This window comes from Trichoderma evansii (assembly GCF_050947405.1).
Source record: "Trichoderma evansii strain SZMC 28006 chromosome Unknown GGI43scaffold_23, whole genome shotgun sequence".
In the NCBI taxonomy this organism is placed as follows: domain Eukaryota; kingdom Fungi; phylum Ascomycota; class Sordariomycetes; order Hypocreales; family Hypocreaceae; genus Trichoderma; species Trichoderma evansii.
In genome coordinates, this window is record NW_028145183.1 from 362,794 (window position 1) to 376,354 (window position 13,561).

Genomic DNA, 13,561 nt, shown 5'->3' on the forward strand with positions numbered 1-13,561 from the left:
AATTAAATATAAAAATTAAAATTTAATATTTTTAAAATTATATATTAATATTATATTATTTTAAAATAAATTTAATATATAAATTAACTTTATAAAAATATAAAAATAAATTAATTATATTATAAAACTATAAGATTATTACTATAATATTTAAAAATAATATATAACTAGTATTTAAATTATAAGTAAATAAATTAATATTATATAATATTATAACTTAAAAAAGATTAAATTAAAAAAATAATAATATTATATATAAATTAATTAAATATAAAAAATAAATATATAAAAGTTATTATAGTAAAATAATTAAAAAATTATTTAATAAAAAATAAAAAATATAATATAATATATATTTAAAATTTAATTAAAGAAACTAGCTAGCAGCAGGAGATATTATATAAAGTAAATTAATATTAGAAAAAAAGCAGCTATTATATTAATAAGAAATTAATAGCAGAGGGTGTGTTATATAAGAAAAAGTTATATATAAAAGAATTAATAAGCGCTGTGTTGCTGATATAATTTGCACGGGATCCTGTTTAATATTAAATGCACGGGATCCCGTGCGCCTATTGGGACCCGTGGCTTCTAGAATGCAGAGAAGCTATGCGATACCGACGCACCCGCCTACAACCGCGAGAAACGCACGATTCTGAGGATGTTGGGGTCCTGTGCTATTTCTCAATGATAAACATAACGCTACTGAGGTTCTAATTATTGAAAAGCCGTAGTCACGTATATACGTGCTTTTGCTTAATTGCTTTCCAGCCGCAGGCCTATATTCCCAGTCTAAATCCATTCGGAATAAAGTACGTGCAAAAAGGGTTTATGAACGAGTGCCCCAGAATCGTCTAGATCATTCTATATCTTTAGCCGCCATCCGTTTTCCATAAAATCATAGCATAAAAGGCTCGCTTACAGGCTTATCATTTTGGGTTACTTCGTCTATGCCCGTCACATATCAAGGTAAAACTGTCACATAAAGGAACATATGGGTACAGTCAAGTACAATCAAGTACAAAGATTATATGTGTTTATGATTGGTCGGAAATCTGTCATATTAAGGAATGTTATGAACTGAGATGAATCCTTGGACAAGCCCCCCTTGTCCCGAAAGGCGTGAGCCGCGAAGCTGAGATACTCGGTCCAAGGGTCTAGAATAGTCAGCCTGCAAGCTGTCACGTTGGCATGCCGCAGATGAAGCATCTAGAGAGATGATTGGCTTTCTGTAGGCGTTACTCTCTACCAGAGACTAAGCCTCAAAGGCGTCGTTGCTCTCGACGTGCATATGTACATGTATGATTAGCGTAGCAGCGGCCTGAGTCGGGGATGCCGAGCCGGCAGGTTAACACTGTCAGCCCATTCATATCTTATGCCGCAGCTAGACAGTCCAATGAATTTGTGAGAAGTAACATTGCATATGAGTTGAGGACTAATACCTCATATCTGATCTTAAGAAGTAGTGTAGCACCAAATGGCCCTCGAAGCATGACTAGCTGCTTGAATACATCTATGCTACTAGTGTACATTGTCTTCTTGTAGAGTCAGCATAACAAGGATACATAAGCATGCTGATGATTACTACAAACACGTGTAATGCGCTAGGACGTATAATTCCGTGACTACACAGCCGTGTGATTCGCACATTATAGCATAGTAATGCATACTTGAAAGTAATTTCACCGGATTATTATCCGCCAGTCAGGATATTTTGTAAAATCGCATCCAGAAGCTACGAAAGATGATCGATCATTCAATCTGTAAAAGAATATACATGCCGTTATATATCTTCTACTCCCTTTACAACTGCCAACATTCTGTCTTCTTTCAACCGGCGCCCAATGACCTGGACACTTCATGCATCTGGTCTGTGTTATACAGCTTGTAAGCACCATGAGCAATCCCACTCACACGGCCTCATTTCAAAGGCGCATGCCAACTGGTTTACTCTAGCAACATGAACCACAGGCATCATCCCAGCAGAGAATATATGAGTCAGTTTGTACGCGCCTGCCATTGGCAGCAATTGTAACATCCGATAACATGCCCCAAAATTTTCTCTCCAGAATGCTCGCTAGCATTAACAATGTATATATACCGCTGCTCGTACCATTGTGTTTTCTAGCATGAAGACCCCCCTGTGATACATTTAGCGAGTCGTAGGGTCAATATTGATATACTCCTGCTACTCGAACCATGGTCTCTTATATGCCTCCCACTTAGCAGTTAGCTGCCATTTGACGTAATTACTTGATAGTGCATATAATTGCATCTAAATACTACCGCCCTCTTTAAATTCTCTCCAGCTTATATATATTGTGATTGTTTTCGACTCAGCGCTGTCCAATGATAAAGGCGCTAGCCGTAAAGGCCTATATGATGAAGAATTATTCTCAACCACTCCGTAGCTAGTATTACAAAGAGCAGTTTCGCCCATCTCCAATGTTATCCAACAGACAGGGCTTAATTCCAGCTTTCTAATTTCTATGTCTACATCCAAATATTGGATTTCATGACATACTTCAGGCCACATAAATTGTGTACTATTGGGGAATACACGGCCAGTTCGCTTCTGGCCAAGCTTGGGATTGCACTCTTTCAACTTCACCCATCAGTTTGTAGATCATTTGAGCAAACATGTCTCTAGATTGTGAGCGGGCATCGAGCGCTGTCTACAATATCGCTCTCATTGTCAAGCTGCCTTTCAAGGTAATAGCGCCCTTATTATGCAAATAATCAACCTTGTTGTAAAGAGCCACCTATGGTGTACTTATTATCATGCATTAGACGTCATTCTTGGATTCGAAGTTCGACATAGGAAAGAGTATTTTGGTCTCAATCTATGTCACGGATATACTATATCCAACAGCCAATTTATCCTCAGATATATGAACGATAGGTCACCTGCTATGGAACCACCCAGTTTGACTGGTCTGTCTTTGTGACACTTCTCAACCGAGAATATCATAACCTCTATGAGATGATGCGTCTTTTCACAAGCTATGATCTATTAGCTAGATTGAAAACTATCCAGTCTAGTTTCAAAACATAAAGACGGCAGATATCATGGTCAAGCTCCTACGTGACAACTTTTCGCATCTCGTACAGAATACAAACCACGAAAATTACTACAACATATGCCAATAGTCTGACTAAAGCTCCGACCTAAGTCGTAGAAATGCCCGGTAATATACCTTTGATACAGCATTCCCCGCATCACGGAGTCGCTTGATGCCGATCCGGCGCTTCAGGAGTAGGATACGAATCAGCCGTCCAGTATACCTGATATACGGATTTTTCTGTCGACAGGCAAGAAAGATCGCAGTTCTATGCATTATTCCCAAAATACATAAAAGTGTCTGACCATTGACCAGTTTGGGGGGTTGTCCAAGGCATTAAAACTTGCATGCACGCATCTCCCTCAAGTGCCTCAAGTGCCTCTTTATAGATGACATTTCTCAACAATTCTCTCTCGAGACATGCCGAATAGGCAATAAATGGCCAATTTATCTGGCTACTACAGCTATGGGCATAACTCTCTTTTATTTGAGGCAGAGTCACAAACTCAATTCTAACTTTTACATGCTCCAGTCTTGTTGAGTCAAAAGTCCGGAGAGTTTGGCGGCTTCTTACACTACTATCTGGATGCCTCGTATTAGTAAGATACTACGGTATTCGTGACCTTTTTTCTGTATTCCGTACGTGTTATCAAATATAGAGACAAGGGAAAGATCGTAGCCCCAAAGCTAGCTTGAGATCGACCTCCGATTTGCCTAGTCTGGTCGATTGTTCCGTTCTCGTCCCGCATCTCTTCGCAAAGGATTGCGCTACAGATTGCTCCAGCCACGCTGTTCCTGGCCAGATCCAGCTTTGTCCCTGCAAATCAGTGCAGCAAATGTTTCACCATCTGAGAACAATGGCGATAGAAAAACAAAGAAAGTCACCTGCTGTAAGAGAAAGCGGTGGCAAGCGGGTCCAGTATGGTCGGACGCTATCTACAAACTATCAATCTCTGTTCGCGAGGCCTCTAAGCTCAGCACTATTGGCTTAGTTCGTAGTTTTTATACTATTATAGATCCTCGGAGCTCGTCAAGCTATCGGGACGGGCTTGCCGCCTACGGGCCCAGTTCTAGACTAATTAGCAGCGAGCGACTGGAGTCTCCAGATCAACTGCGACGCTGTCTTATCATCCAAGAAAGGCAAGGAATGGCAGGGGCTGAGGCTGAACTGCCAGCGTGCATAGGCGCTTGTGCTGGTGGTCTCATATATTGGACAACCAGGCAGCGCTACCGGTGGCGATGGTGTCTTTTTACTTCTGTCTTGTGATGGTCTCGAACTTTACCTCTCTTCAAGCGCCCGCCATTCCACGGAAAGTCTGGGTCTGGAACCCAAGACACCGGTTTACATTCATTTGTTGAGCAACTTTACGGTCGGTATACGCCGCTGGCTGATGCTGGACATCAGGTATAAAGGCTATCCAACTTTACGTATCTTCTCGTCGTTCTTTTTGGTGTTGTTACTGCCCGCCTTTTGTCTACACTCACTAGACTTCAACGATTAACGATGCATTTTATTCAATTTCTCGCGGCCAGCTTGGCTGCTTCAGTTTCATACGCTCTCCCCATTCAAGATGGCGAAAAGAAAACTTTTGTAATTTCTCGAAAACCTGCCGTTCAGTACAGACCTCAAGCCAAGAGCGCAACTCTCGTGGCCAATGTCACGGATCCCAGCGTCAGCCGCGATTCATGCGGCTCAGTAAATATGGGCGGCCGCACTTTTTGGACTTGTCGAGATACGTCTATCCGCCTCCCTGGCACTGACCAGTTCGGATGGGTGTTTACCAACACTGTCGGCTGGACTGACCATCACCCAGATGGATCTCCAGCAATTCAGACCGGAGGACCAGTCGGAGCTGGATCAAACGGCACCAATAACATTCTGTTGATGAAGGGCCCGCAGCCATCTCTTCCTTCCTTTTATCCTTTGGGCTCCAACGAGTGCCCAAGCTCTGGAGTCTGCGCTGATGGCAAATCAAGATGGACAAGCTGGCCGGACTCACCACCAATGGTCTCGAATACGGCCCAAGACGGGACTGTCACGGCATATACCTGGATATCCAACAACCATATTACCAGCAGTGGGTTTCAGGTTTTGACAACTCAGCCTTCGGTTACCCTTCACAAGATGACTTATAAGCCCAACTCCGATGTTAACGTTGTCCCGACTGTTAAGCCTGTGGATACCAGCTTCTGGAAAGCGAATGAGATTGCATATGGAACCTATGGCAACGTTGTCAACGGCGGGTATGCCTACCTCTATGGACTGCTGTATCCGAGCGGAGTTGCTCTGGCAAGGGTTCCGGTCAACAGCATCGAAGACAAGACCAAATATCAATATTATGTGAGCGGCAAGTGGACCAGCACCAAGCCTGCCATTACCAGCCCGGCTGCCGCAGTCCCCAATGCCGGGACCACAGGTCAGGGAACCTTTTACTACTGCAACAAGGCCCAGTCGTATATCTGGATCGGCCAGAACAGCCCAAGCGTTTGGGCAGACTTTTATATCTCGACGGCTCCAAGCCCAGAGGGCCCCTGGATCACTCCCTACCTCCTCTACTCTGGACCCAATGGTGACGCAGAGTTGCCTTCGTACAGCTTGCAAGCGCATCATCACTTGCTGCGCAAGACTGACGACGGCATCTATCTGACGTGGACGCAGTACTTCAAACCCAGCACGTATAACGCATATGTCACCCCGCTTGTATACGTTTCGTTTGTCTAGGATTGGCTTAGGCTGCAGATAGCCGCATGCATTGCTTGTGCGTCCTCGTACATAGATACCCCATTGTTTTTGAATGCGAGCAAGTCAATGCCGGATGCGGATGGATACATAATACGGGCATACATTCTGTACATATAGACCAGGGTCTTGGCGGCGGGAGGGGCACTCTTTGTCCAGCGGGAGTTTAAAACGTTGGTTACTGGCGTCAATGTCTTTTGTTTCTCGATTTGGGAGGCGGAGGTGCTGGGATTCATGATAAAGCAGCTGTTAGATCAAATGAAATGAAAATGGCATGGTTTCGCCTTACCCCTTTCATGCAAACCACCGCTAAGCAAATCGAACCATTGCCACCATGATCAACATGCCTGCAAATAAACCAGCTCATGCTGAGGTCTATGCAAGCGTGACTTGGTTCGAGTGAGTGAGAATGCGCGCTCGCCTTAAACTGGGGCTGCCTGGAAGAAGCCGCCAGTTGAGCGGTGAGCTGCAGGCCCTTTTTTGCCCACATGTGACACGTGTGAGCTGCTCTAATCTGCCCGAACCCAATTCCCCTCATCTTGGGACACGGCAGAGCTCATGCATAAATGCCTTATAATTGCGCTGGAATTGACATCCGTGCCGTGCGTATAAGCCAGCAAATAAATAATCGTCTGGGGAGTAATTCCTCCTGGAGTCATATCCAGCCCTCTCGTTTCTTTTCGTTTTTTGCTCCCCCATACCGGGTGCCGTCCGCTAGCCCTAGAGCGAGGAGCTGGCTCTGGTCTTATTCCTCTAGCCGTGCAGCCGCCACCAATCACAGGATCCCCTCCATATCTATAGCGCCTTATAGCGCTCTGCCCTCCCTCCATCCCACTACTAAAGCCGCCTCCGGGACCCATACACCGGGACCAGCTGGCCGTCTCCACATCTCTTGTGAAAGCGTCTGCTCTGAATACCGTCATCAGGCTCAGAGCCCAACTAGGCTTTTTTCTTCTCTTTTTCTTCTCCTTCTCTTCTTCTCTCCTCCTCCTCCACTTCCCTTCTTCTCCACGCTTCAAGCTCGAGCTCCATCATGTCGTCCGACAACAACCAGCAGGTTATGGACGTGGTAAGACCGCCATCAGCTCGCCCGCCGAGATATAGCCGCAGCTGCTAACCTCAAAATTTGCCTCTAGCTCTCGAACATCTCGGGACACTTTCGTCGAGTCACTGATAATGCCGCCGAGTTCATCGACAAAGGCGTCGACAAAGCCTCAGAGGCTGTCCGCGAGAGACTGGCGACGGTGGAGTGGCTCCCTGATATTGTGAAACCGCTTCCCCCACCCAAGCCAGAGATCATTGTCGTGCCCCTGTCAAGCATCGAGAAGCTGCAAAACTGGTTCTCAAGGAACAAGTACCTGATCGGAGCTGCTGTCGTGATCACCAGCGCTGTCGCCTACAAAGGCTATCAGCAGAACAAATACGTACGAAAGGTGCGAAGAGCCAAGCGAAGCAAGAATGGCGGCCGCAGCGAGGTCATTGTTATCGCGGGGTCCCCTCGACTGCCGCTGACCAAGACCCTGGCTCTGGATATGGAGAGACGCGGGTTCATCGTCTTCATCGTCTGCAATGCCACTGAGGATGAGGCCGCCGTCAAGTCCTTCTCTCGCCCAGATATCATGCCTCTCACCATTGATACCACCAACGTGAGTTTTTTGCCTCTTCCCTGAGTGACTTATTATACAGCCGAAGATTCTGTATAAGTCTCAAAAATGAAAGATAAGCTTGCTGACAGCTACTAGCCTCCTAATGCCGGACTCGCTATTGAGCGCTTCGCCCACTTCCTCACATCTCCCAGAGCTCCAGGCCCCAACATCAAGCCAAACCAGCTGACCCTCAAATCAGTCTTCCTGATTCCCAGCCTTCACTACCAGACCTCTCCCATCGCCACCATCCCTCCATCAGCCTTTGCCGACCTCTTCAACACCCACCTGCTGCAGCCTATACTCACCATCCAGACCTTCCTGCCGCTGCTCACATCAAGGCTTGGCCCCATTGGCGAGAAATGGGTCCCTCCCAAGGTCCTGGTCTTCACTCCCTCCATCATCTCCTCCATCAACCCGCCCTTCCACGCTCCCGAGGCCACCGTCTGCTCCGCTCTATCAGCTTTCACCGAGGTCTTGACGGCCGAACTGCGACCACTCGACATTCCCGTGACCCACATGCAGCTCGGCACATTCGACTTCTCTGGCTTCGTACCCATCCGCACCGGCTCGCCAACTCAGGGCCTGGTGACCAGCGCAGGAAACCCCGAGGACACACTGATCTGGCCTGATGGTGCTAGACACGTCTACGGACGCAACTTTGTTGCCCAGACCGCATCTGCCATCTCTGGAGCCCGCATTCGTGGCCTGAAGGGCAGTTCTCTCCGACATCTCCATGCCACCGTTTTCGACGTCATCGACGGCTCTGTCAAGTCTGACACCGTCCGCATTGGCCTCGGTGCCAGCATCTACGGGTTTGTTGGCCGATGGGCCCCCCGAAGCATCGTCTCATGGATGATGGGCATTCGCAAGGTCGATGAGCTCTCCACCTGGAAGACTAGCTCATACGAGGGCTCTGAGGATGGCAGTGACGACGAAGGTGCAGAGGGATCCATCTCGGAGTCCAAGGAGTTCATTGCCGTCCAATCTGAGGGCAACGTCTGGAACTCTGGAGAGACTGCCAAGTGGGAGGAGCCTGCTCCTGAGGCTGCCGCTCCTTAAAGGGTCCTAAATCAAAGAAATGGAAAAAGAAACAAAAAGCAACAAAAAAAGGAATAAAAAAATGAAAAGAACAATCATTTTCTTTTCTTTTTTGGATTTTCATGACGCACACAGCCTGCCGGAATAGCATGGCCAACAGTTGGCACTATGGGTATATATTATGTTGAAAGCCCGTATTTAACGATTGGATGTTTTATGTATACATGGAAAGGAACCCACTCTCATACTCATTTACGGTACATAGATACGCTCACGACTTTACTAAATTTGATCACTCATTCATCGAATCATTCTTCAATCACTAATCGAATCATTCATCGAATATTTATCATGTTGTCATATTGCGTCTCTTTTTATTTTCCATGTCCAGAGACTATGCTAATTTCCTATATAACGCTCAATGCGAACCAAGTATTCCCTCCCATATAACCTCTATCCCAGTAGGGTATCATTAATGGCTGGAGAAGTAAAGTAATGATATATCGTAACAACCATGAGCTGTGAATCGTTTTGTTCTTCTCCCTGATTTCTTCCACATCAGAACCCCATTCAGAATCCTTAATGTCCCCTTCCTCTATACCTGCCTCGTCCACCACCACCGCCTCTCCATCTTCCGCCTCCTCCACGCCCATGTCTCCCATGCCCGCGATCCTCCCGATCCCCTCTCCCCTCCCTGAACCGATCTCCATCATCGTCTCCCCCAAACATCTGCCGCATATCCGGCTTGACCTCGTCCTCGGGCTTCTCCGCGCTCTTAGCAACAGGTTTCTCCAAATCCTTCGACCACTTCGGATGCGCACTCTTGCACTCCGGCCCATCAGGACAGAACCCCGCGAGATAGTAAACACAGAGCTTCCTCCGTACATGCTTCTTCGCGCACAGCGGTCCCAGCGGACAGAAGCCCATATCATAGTGCGGACACGGTGGCAGCTTCGATAGCGGATCGACGTGTAGGTATAGGCACTCCTCGCCGTTGGAGCAGTAGCCGTTGCGCATGAAGAAATTGCACTCAGGCATCTTGCGCAGGTTGTACTCGTGCAGGAATTCGCACTGCTCGCCCTTCTTGCACAGCCCACGCAGCCAATGCTTGCATACCAGCGAGTTGAGGCCGCCGGACGGATGTTGTTGTTGCTGTTGCTGTTGCTGCGAGCTATCTTTGGAGCGTCCGTCCGAGACGTGACGCTCGGAACAGCGCGTGCCGTTGGGACAGCTGCCCGCCTGGAAGGCTTTGCAGATCGGCCGATCGGGAGAGAGGCCGACCTGGTATGTCTGGCGGAGGAATGGTGAGAAGCGGAAGCTGTAGGAGTGCGCGGTGTGGTTGAGGATGGTGGCAACGGGGTCTCTGGACGAGGACGAGGTGGTCGTTGTGGCGGCCATCGTGGTCGTTTTGTCTTTGGTGGCTCGACTTGGGCAGAGATGCCCGGAATGAGGAGTTCGCAGTTAAATTAAGGATTGTCGATAATTCAGCAGAGAGAAGCAGTATCCCAACGTCGAATTCAACTGTAGACGATAAAGAGCTGCGTAGTGGTAGTGATTGTGCAGGGATGATGAGAGGCGAAAAGTTGGAGCTCTTGTGCCAGCAATTGGATCAGAAAGCTACAGCCACTCGCTAGCGCGGATGTGTCAGCCACATCTCTATCCTATGGGAAGTCCCACGACGGGTGAGTAATCTGCGATCTCTGTGGTAAGGCGTAGCAAGAAGATCTCTAAAGCTTATACTAGTTAATGATGACAGGATAGCTTAGCACTAAAGCTATTTGTTATTTGTACATGATGTTGACCGTATTAGCGTTGGTTTTAGTACAGCTCATTGTTTAGCGATTGATTCAGCAACGGTGAGACACAAGGCTATGCGAAACGAATCCTATAAGCGGCATTGCGGTGCCAAGGTTATTATTATATAGTATATATATCAAAGATATGCATTGTAGACCAGGAGAAAGGGACAAGGCCACCTCTTATAAAATAAAATTCGAACGCACACTCGCAAAAGCTTTTTGATGCCAGCAATAAGCCCTATACACAATCTCTAATAGAAAATCCCGTTACAACTCCGTGTGAGTAAAGTAAATAAATGAAACAGGCCAATCACTTTCATAGTGCTAGTCAAGGGCGTAAACCCTGTTAAAGATTGAATTTCCCATCCAAGAGGGAAAAAATCCAGTGTTTAAAATCATAGCAAACACCGTAGAAGGAGAGCAAAGGCGAAGTACGCCGATACAGCTCAGTAGAGGGACTCGGCATAGTGGCCTTCTCTCTTTTGCGCGTAGCAGACACAGCAGTTGATGTAGCGATGAATAGAGGTGTCCTCCAGGCTTTCTCGCGCTGCTTCCAGCATGGCCACTCGCTGTGCTGGGGAGAGGTTGAGAGCTGCCAGTGGTTTCGCTGCCATGGCTCCAAGGGAATCGTTAATGGTCGTTTTCATGAAGACGCCTAGAGCCCGCAGTGTCTTGTCGCGCGGCCAGGTCGATATCGGTACCTTTTTTGTGATGCAGTGAACGTTTGTGAATCCGGCTTCTCCAAGAATCTGCTCAAGCTCGTTTATGGTGAGGATGTTAATGCCGTAAACTCGCAAGCCATTCTTCATCGTCTCGATGAACATTCGAAGGGGGTCATCTTCTTTCATGGATCCATCGTCGCACCGGATTTCAAAGATAAGTTCGTGGAATTCCACCCAGCCACCGTTCTTGACATGTCTATCCCCCAATAATTAGTTACTCTTTCTATGGTCGGAAAGATTGTACATCAGCAACAGCGGGTACGAACGGATATATCTTGGTAAGAAGGCCCTGAAGGTTTCGAAAAACGTGAGTCATTTGTCGGAAGTGTACAAGATCGAAATCTGATCCGTGGAGCCACTCAGGCTCCTCGCTATCTTCGATAAACATGCGCACGTTGATAGGCACCCATGATGGTTGGATTGGTGAAAGGTCAGTGCCAATGACACTTGCACTTGGATGCTGATCAGCGACTACCAAAAGGATGTCAGTTAGTTATGCGCCTAGAAAAATAAGTCGTTGCGCTGGTATTCACGCGGATATACAAGAGTATTGCCATACCATCTATGGGCCAAATTCCTATTCGTTGGCTTGTTAGCATGCGAGTACTTTATAGAGCTTCGCGAAAGTGACTTACCAATGCCAGTTCCGATATCAATGATTTTCTGAGGGTGGTCGCTAATGTTGGCATAGAACAAATGCCCGCCCTACAACCCAAATTATCCTTCTAAGCATTTGATAACCCAAGTAGGCTGTTGATGCTCGGCAACACCGAACGAGGCTGAAGGCATCCTGTGCCATACGCCGGCGCGCGAAGCAAAACAGGACATACCATTAGCTGGAGAAACAGGGCGTGGACTGTTTCCTCTCTGTGACGCTCGACCTCATCGTTAGGCATGGGATAGATGCCTCTGCGGAAGCCATGATAGCGCCGGCCGTAGGCGATCTCGTCTTCGTAAACGCTCGGGGGCACGGAGGTGGATGGCCCTGATGAAACCTCCCAGCCGCTCTCGAAGTCGCTGGTGGCGTCGTCGAGCACAAAATCGATGTCTTCATCCGCATGCTCAAGCTCTGTCCGCGTCGTGATGCTCGTCGCATCCGTCACTGACGCTGTTGACACCAGCGAAAACGTGGTGTCATCGTCGTCATACATGGTGCCCTAGGAAGCGTGTGGGTAAATGAGTTGGGTTGGACTTGATTGCAGACGGAGCCATGACCCTTTGTTTGCCTTAAGAGAGAGACGGTTAGGACCGAAGTGGAACCTGAAGCTCCACCGTTGAAGAAAGACTACTGTTAGCAGCAAGTCCCTTTTAAACGCTTCCCTGCCAGGCACTAGCAGGCATATTCCGTGAAGATGAGGGGGTCCCCTAATTAGCCTCCTCATCTCTGCGTTCTCCGCCGTTGCACAGAAGCTTCTTTGACACGCAACTACCGAGGAAGAAGGGAAGGGTCAGCGACAGCCACAGCTTGGCAGCTCGGTGTAATATAAGTGAGCAGTAGCCTGCATCAACCACAGAGCCTTTTTCTTTTTCTTTTCTTTTTCCCGCCGTCGCGCTTAATTAGCGGTGCTTGAATCCTCAAAGATTAAGCACTAGTCGCAGTCGGTTAAGCTTTTGGCATGGCACATCTAGGCGCACAGCTGGTCCCTTGTATAATACGGCTCGCCCGTCAGTTTGGCCAGGCCTGTTGCTAATTTCGCAGCCGGTGGATAGTCCAGAAGCACAGCAGCTATGAGTTGCGGTGCCCCTGCTGTTCGAGCCAATGTAGCCCGATAGTAGAAATATGGCGTAAGAAATGTTTCCCAGACAATGCCTCCTGCCGATGATGCACGCGCCTGATACTGGCGCACACAAGCAAAGAACAGGCAGCAGCCGGACGAGCCCGACCCGCGGCACTGGACAGATAAACAGGGTTCGGAAGTGGTAGCACGAGTATTGGGCCTGCGGGCGCGCAGACAGCGTGCAGATGATGTGTAGTACGGAGAGAGGTTGCTGGTTCGCTTACACGCACAAGTATGTCGCAGTCTTACTCGTAATACTTTGCGGCGTGGGTATTATCAACATGGATATTATAGGATCGTGGGATATAGGTACAGAGCGATACGGCCTGTTCGAGTCCTTGTCAGTGGATTTCGCCAGAAGGAAGAAGCCGAACCAACCCAACGCTGTGCAGTCCGGCGCAACCTGGCGGCATCGATGCAGCCTCTGTGATAGGAACAGCAAATGGCAACGCAAAACACCCCATAGGTGAGGTAGCATTGAGTGGTGGTAATTCCTGTCACCAGGTAGTCATCGAGCACCCACGCGGTAACTGTGATACCCGCGATGCAACACACCCGATGCCTGTCCTATTTCGGGCTTCGAAGAAGGGCTAAAAGCACCCCGGCAGCATCCGAGATCCTCCCCGAGCGGCATGCACCATAGTCTGCAGCTACACAAGCGGGGAATGCTGAAGAATATGGATAGCACTCGTGCTCTGTCTCCATACTCGTAGGACCAGTAGCAAACCGAGGGCGGGCAAGTGGTGTGCCCCAAATGTGCCGCTTTTGGCTTGTTT

The 13,561-nt window shown here is 47.9% G+C and overlaps 4 protein-coding genes across 4 annotated transcripts; 2 read left to right on the forward strand and 2 right to left on the reverse strand.

The window, feature by feature from the left end:
* The first annotated feature begins 4,310 nt into the window (after nucleotides 1–4,310).
* Nucleotides 4,311–6,102, forward strand: GGI43DRAFT_203721 (uncharacterized protein). Its single transcript, XM_083200099.1, has 2 exons — nucleotides 4,311–6,039; nucleotides 6,092–6,102. The coding sequence occupies exon 1, from the start codon at nucleotides 4,567–4,569 to the stop codon at nucleotides 5,782–5,784; it is 1,218 nt and encodes a 405-aa protein (XP_083057087.1). The 5' UTR covers nucleotides 4,311–4,566; the 3' UTR covers nucleotides 5,785–6,039; nucleotides 6,092–6,102.
* A 733-nt stretch (nucleotides 6,103–6,835) lies between these two features.
* On the forward strand, nucleotides 6,836–8,507 carry GGI43DRAFT_425215 (DUF1776 domain-containing protein; the record flags this gene model as incomplete). The annotated part of the gene is made up of 3 exons (XM_083208481.1): nucleotides 6,836–6,871; nucleotides 6,939–7,448; nucleotides 7,545–8,507. 3 exons carry the CDS (start codon nucleotides 6,836–6,838, stop codon nucleotides 8,505–8,507), a joined length of 1,509 nt encoding a protein of 502 aa, XP_083057088.1.
* Nucleotides 8,508–8,786: 279 nt separating this feature from the next.
* On the reverse strand, nucleotides 8,787–10,326 carry GGI43DRAFT_203677 (uncharacterized protein). The gene has a single exon (XM_083200098.1). It carries the CDS (start codon nucleotides 9,882–9,884, stop codon nucleotides 9,066–9,068), a length of 819 nt encoding a protein of 272 aa, XP_083057089.1. The 5' UTR covers nucleotides 9,885–10,326; the 3' UTR covers nucleotides 8,787–9,065.
* Nucleotides 10,325–12,755, reverse strand: GGI43DRAFT_203891 (S-adenosyl-L-methionine-dependent methyltransferase). Its single transcript, XM_083200101.1, has 5 exons — nucleotides 11,838–12,755; nucleotides 11,643–11,712; nucleotides 11,567–11,584; nucleotides 11,274–11,478; nucleotides 10,325–11,203 (listed from the first exon to the last, which is right to left on the reverse strand). The coding sequence occupies exons 1-5, from the start codon at nucleotides 12,156–12,158 to the stop codon at nucleotides 10,732–10,734; spliced, it is 1,086 nt and encodes a 361-aa protein (XP_083057090.1). The 5' UTR covers nucleotides 12,159–12,755; the 3' UTR covers nucleotides 10,325–10,731.
* Nucleotides 12,756–13,561: the final 806 nt, after the last annotated feature.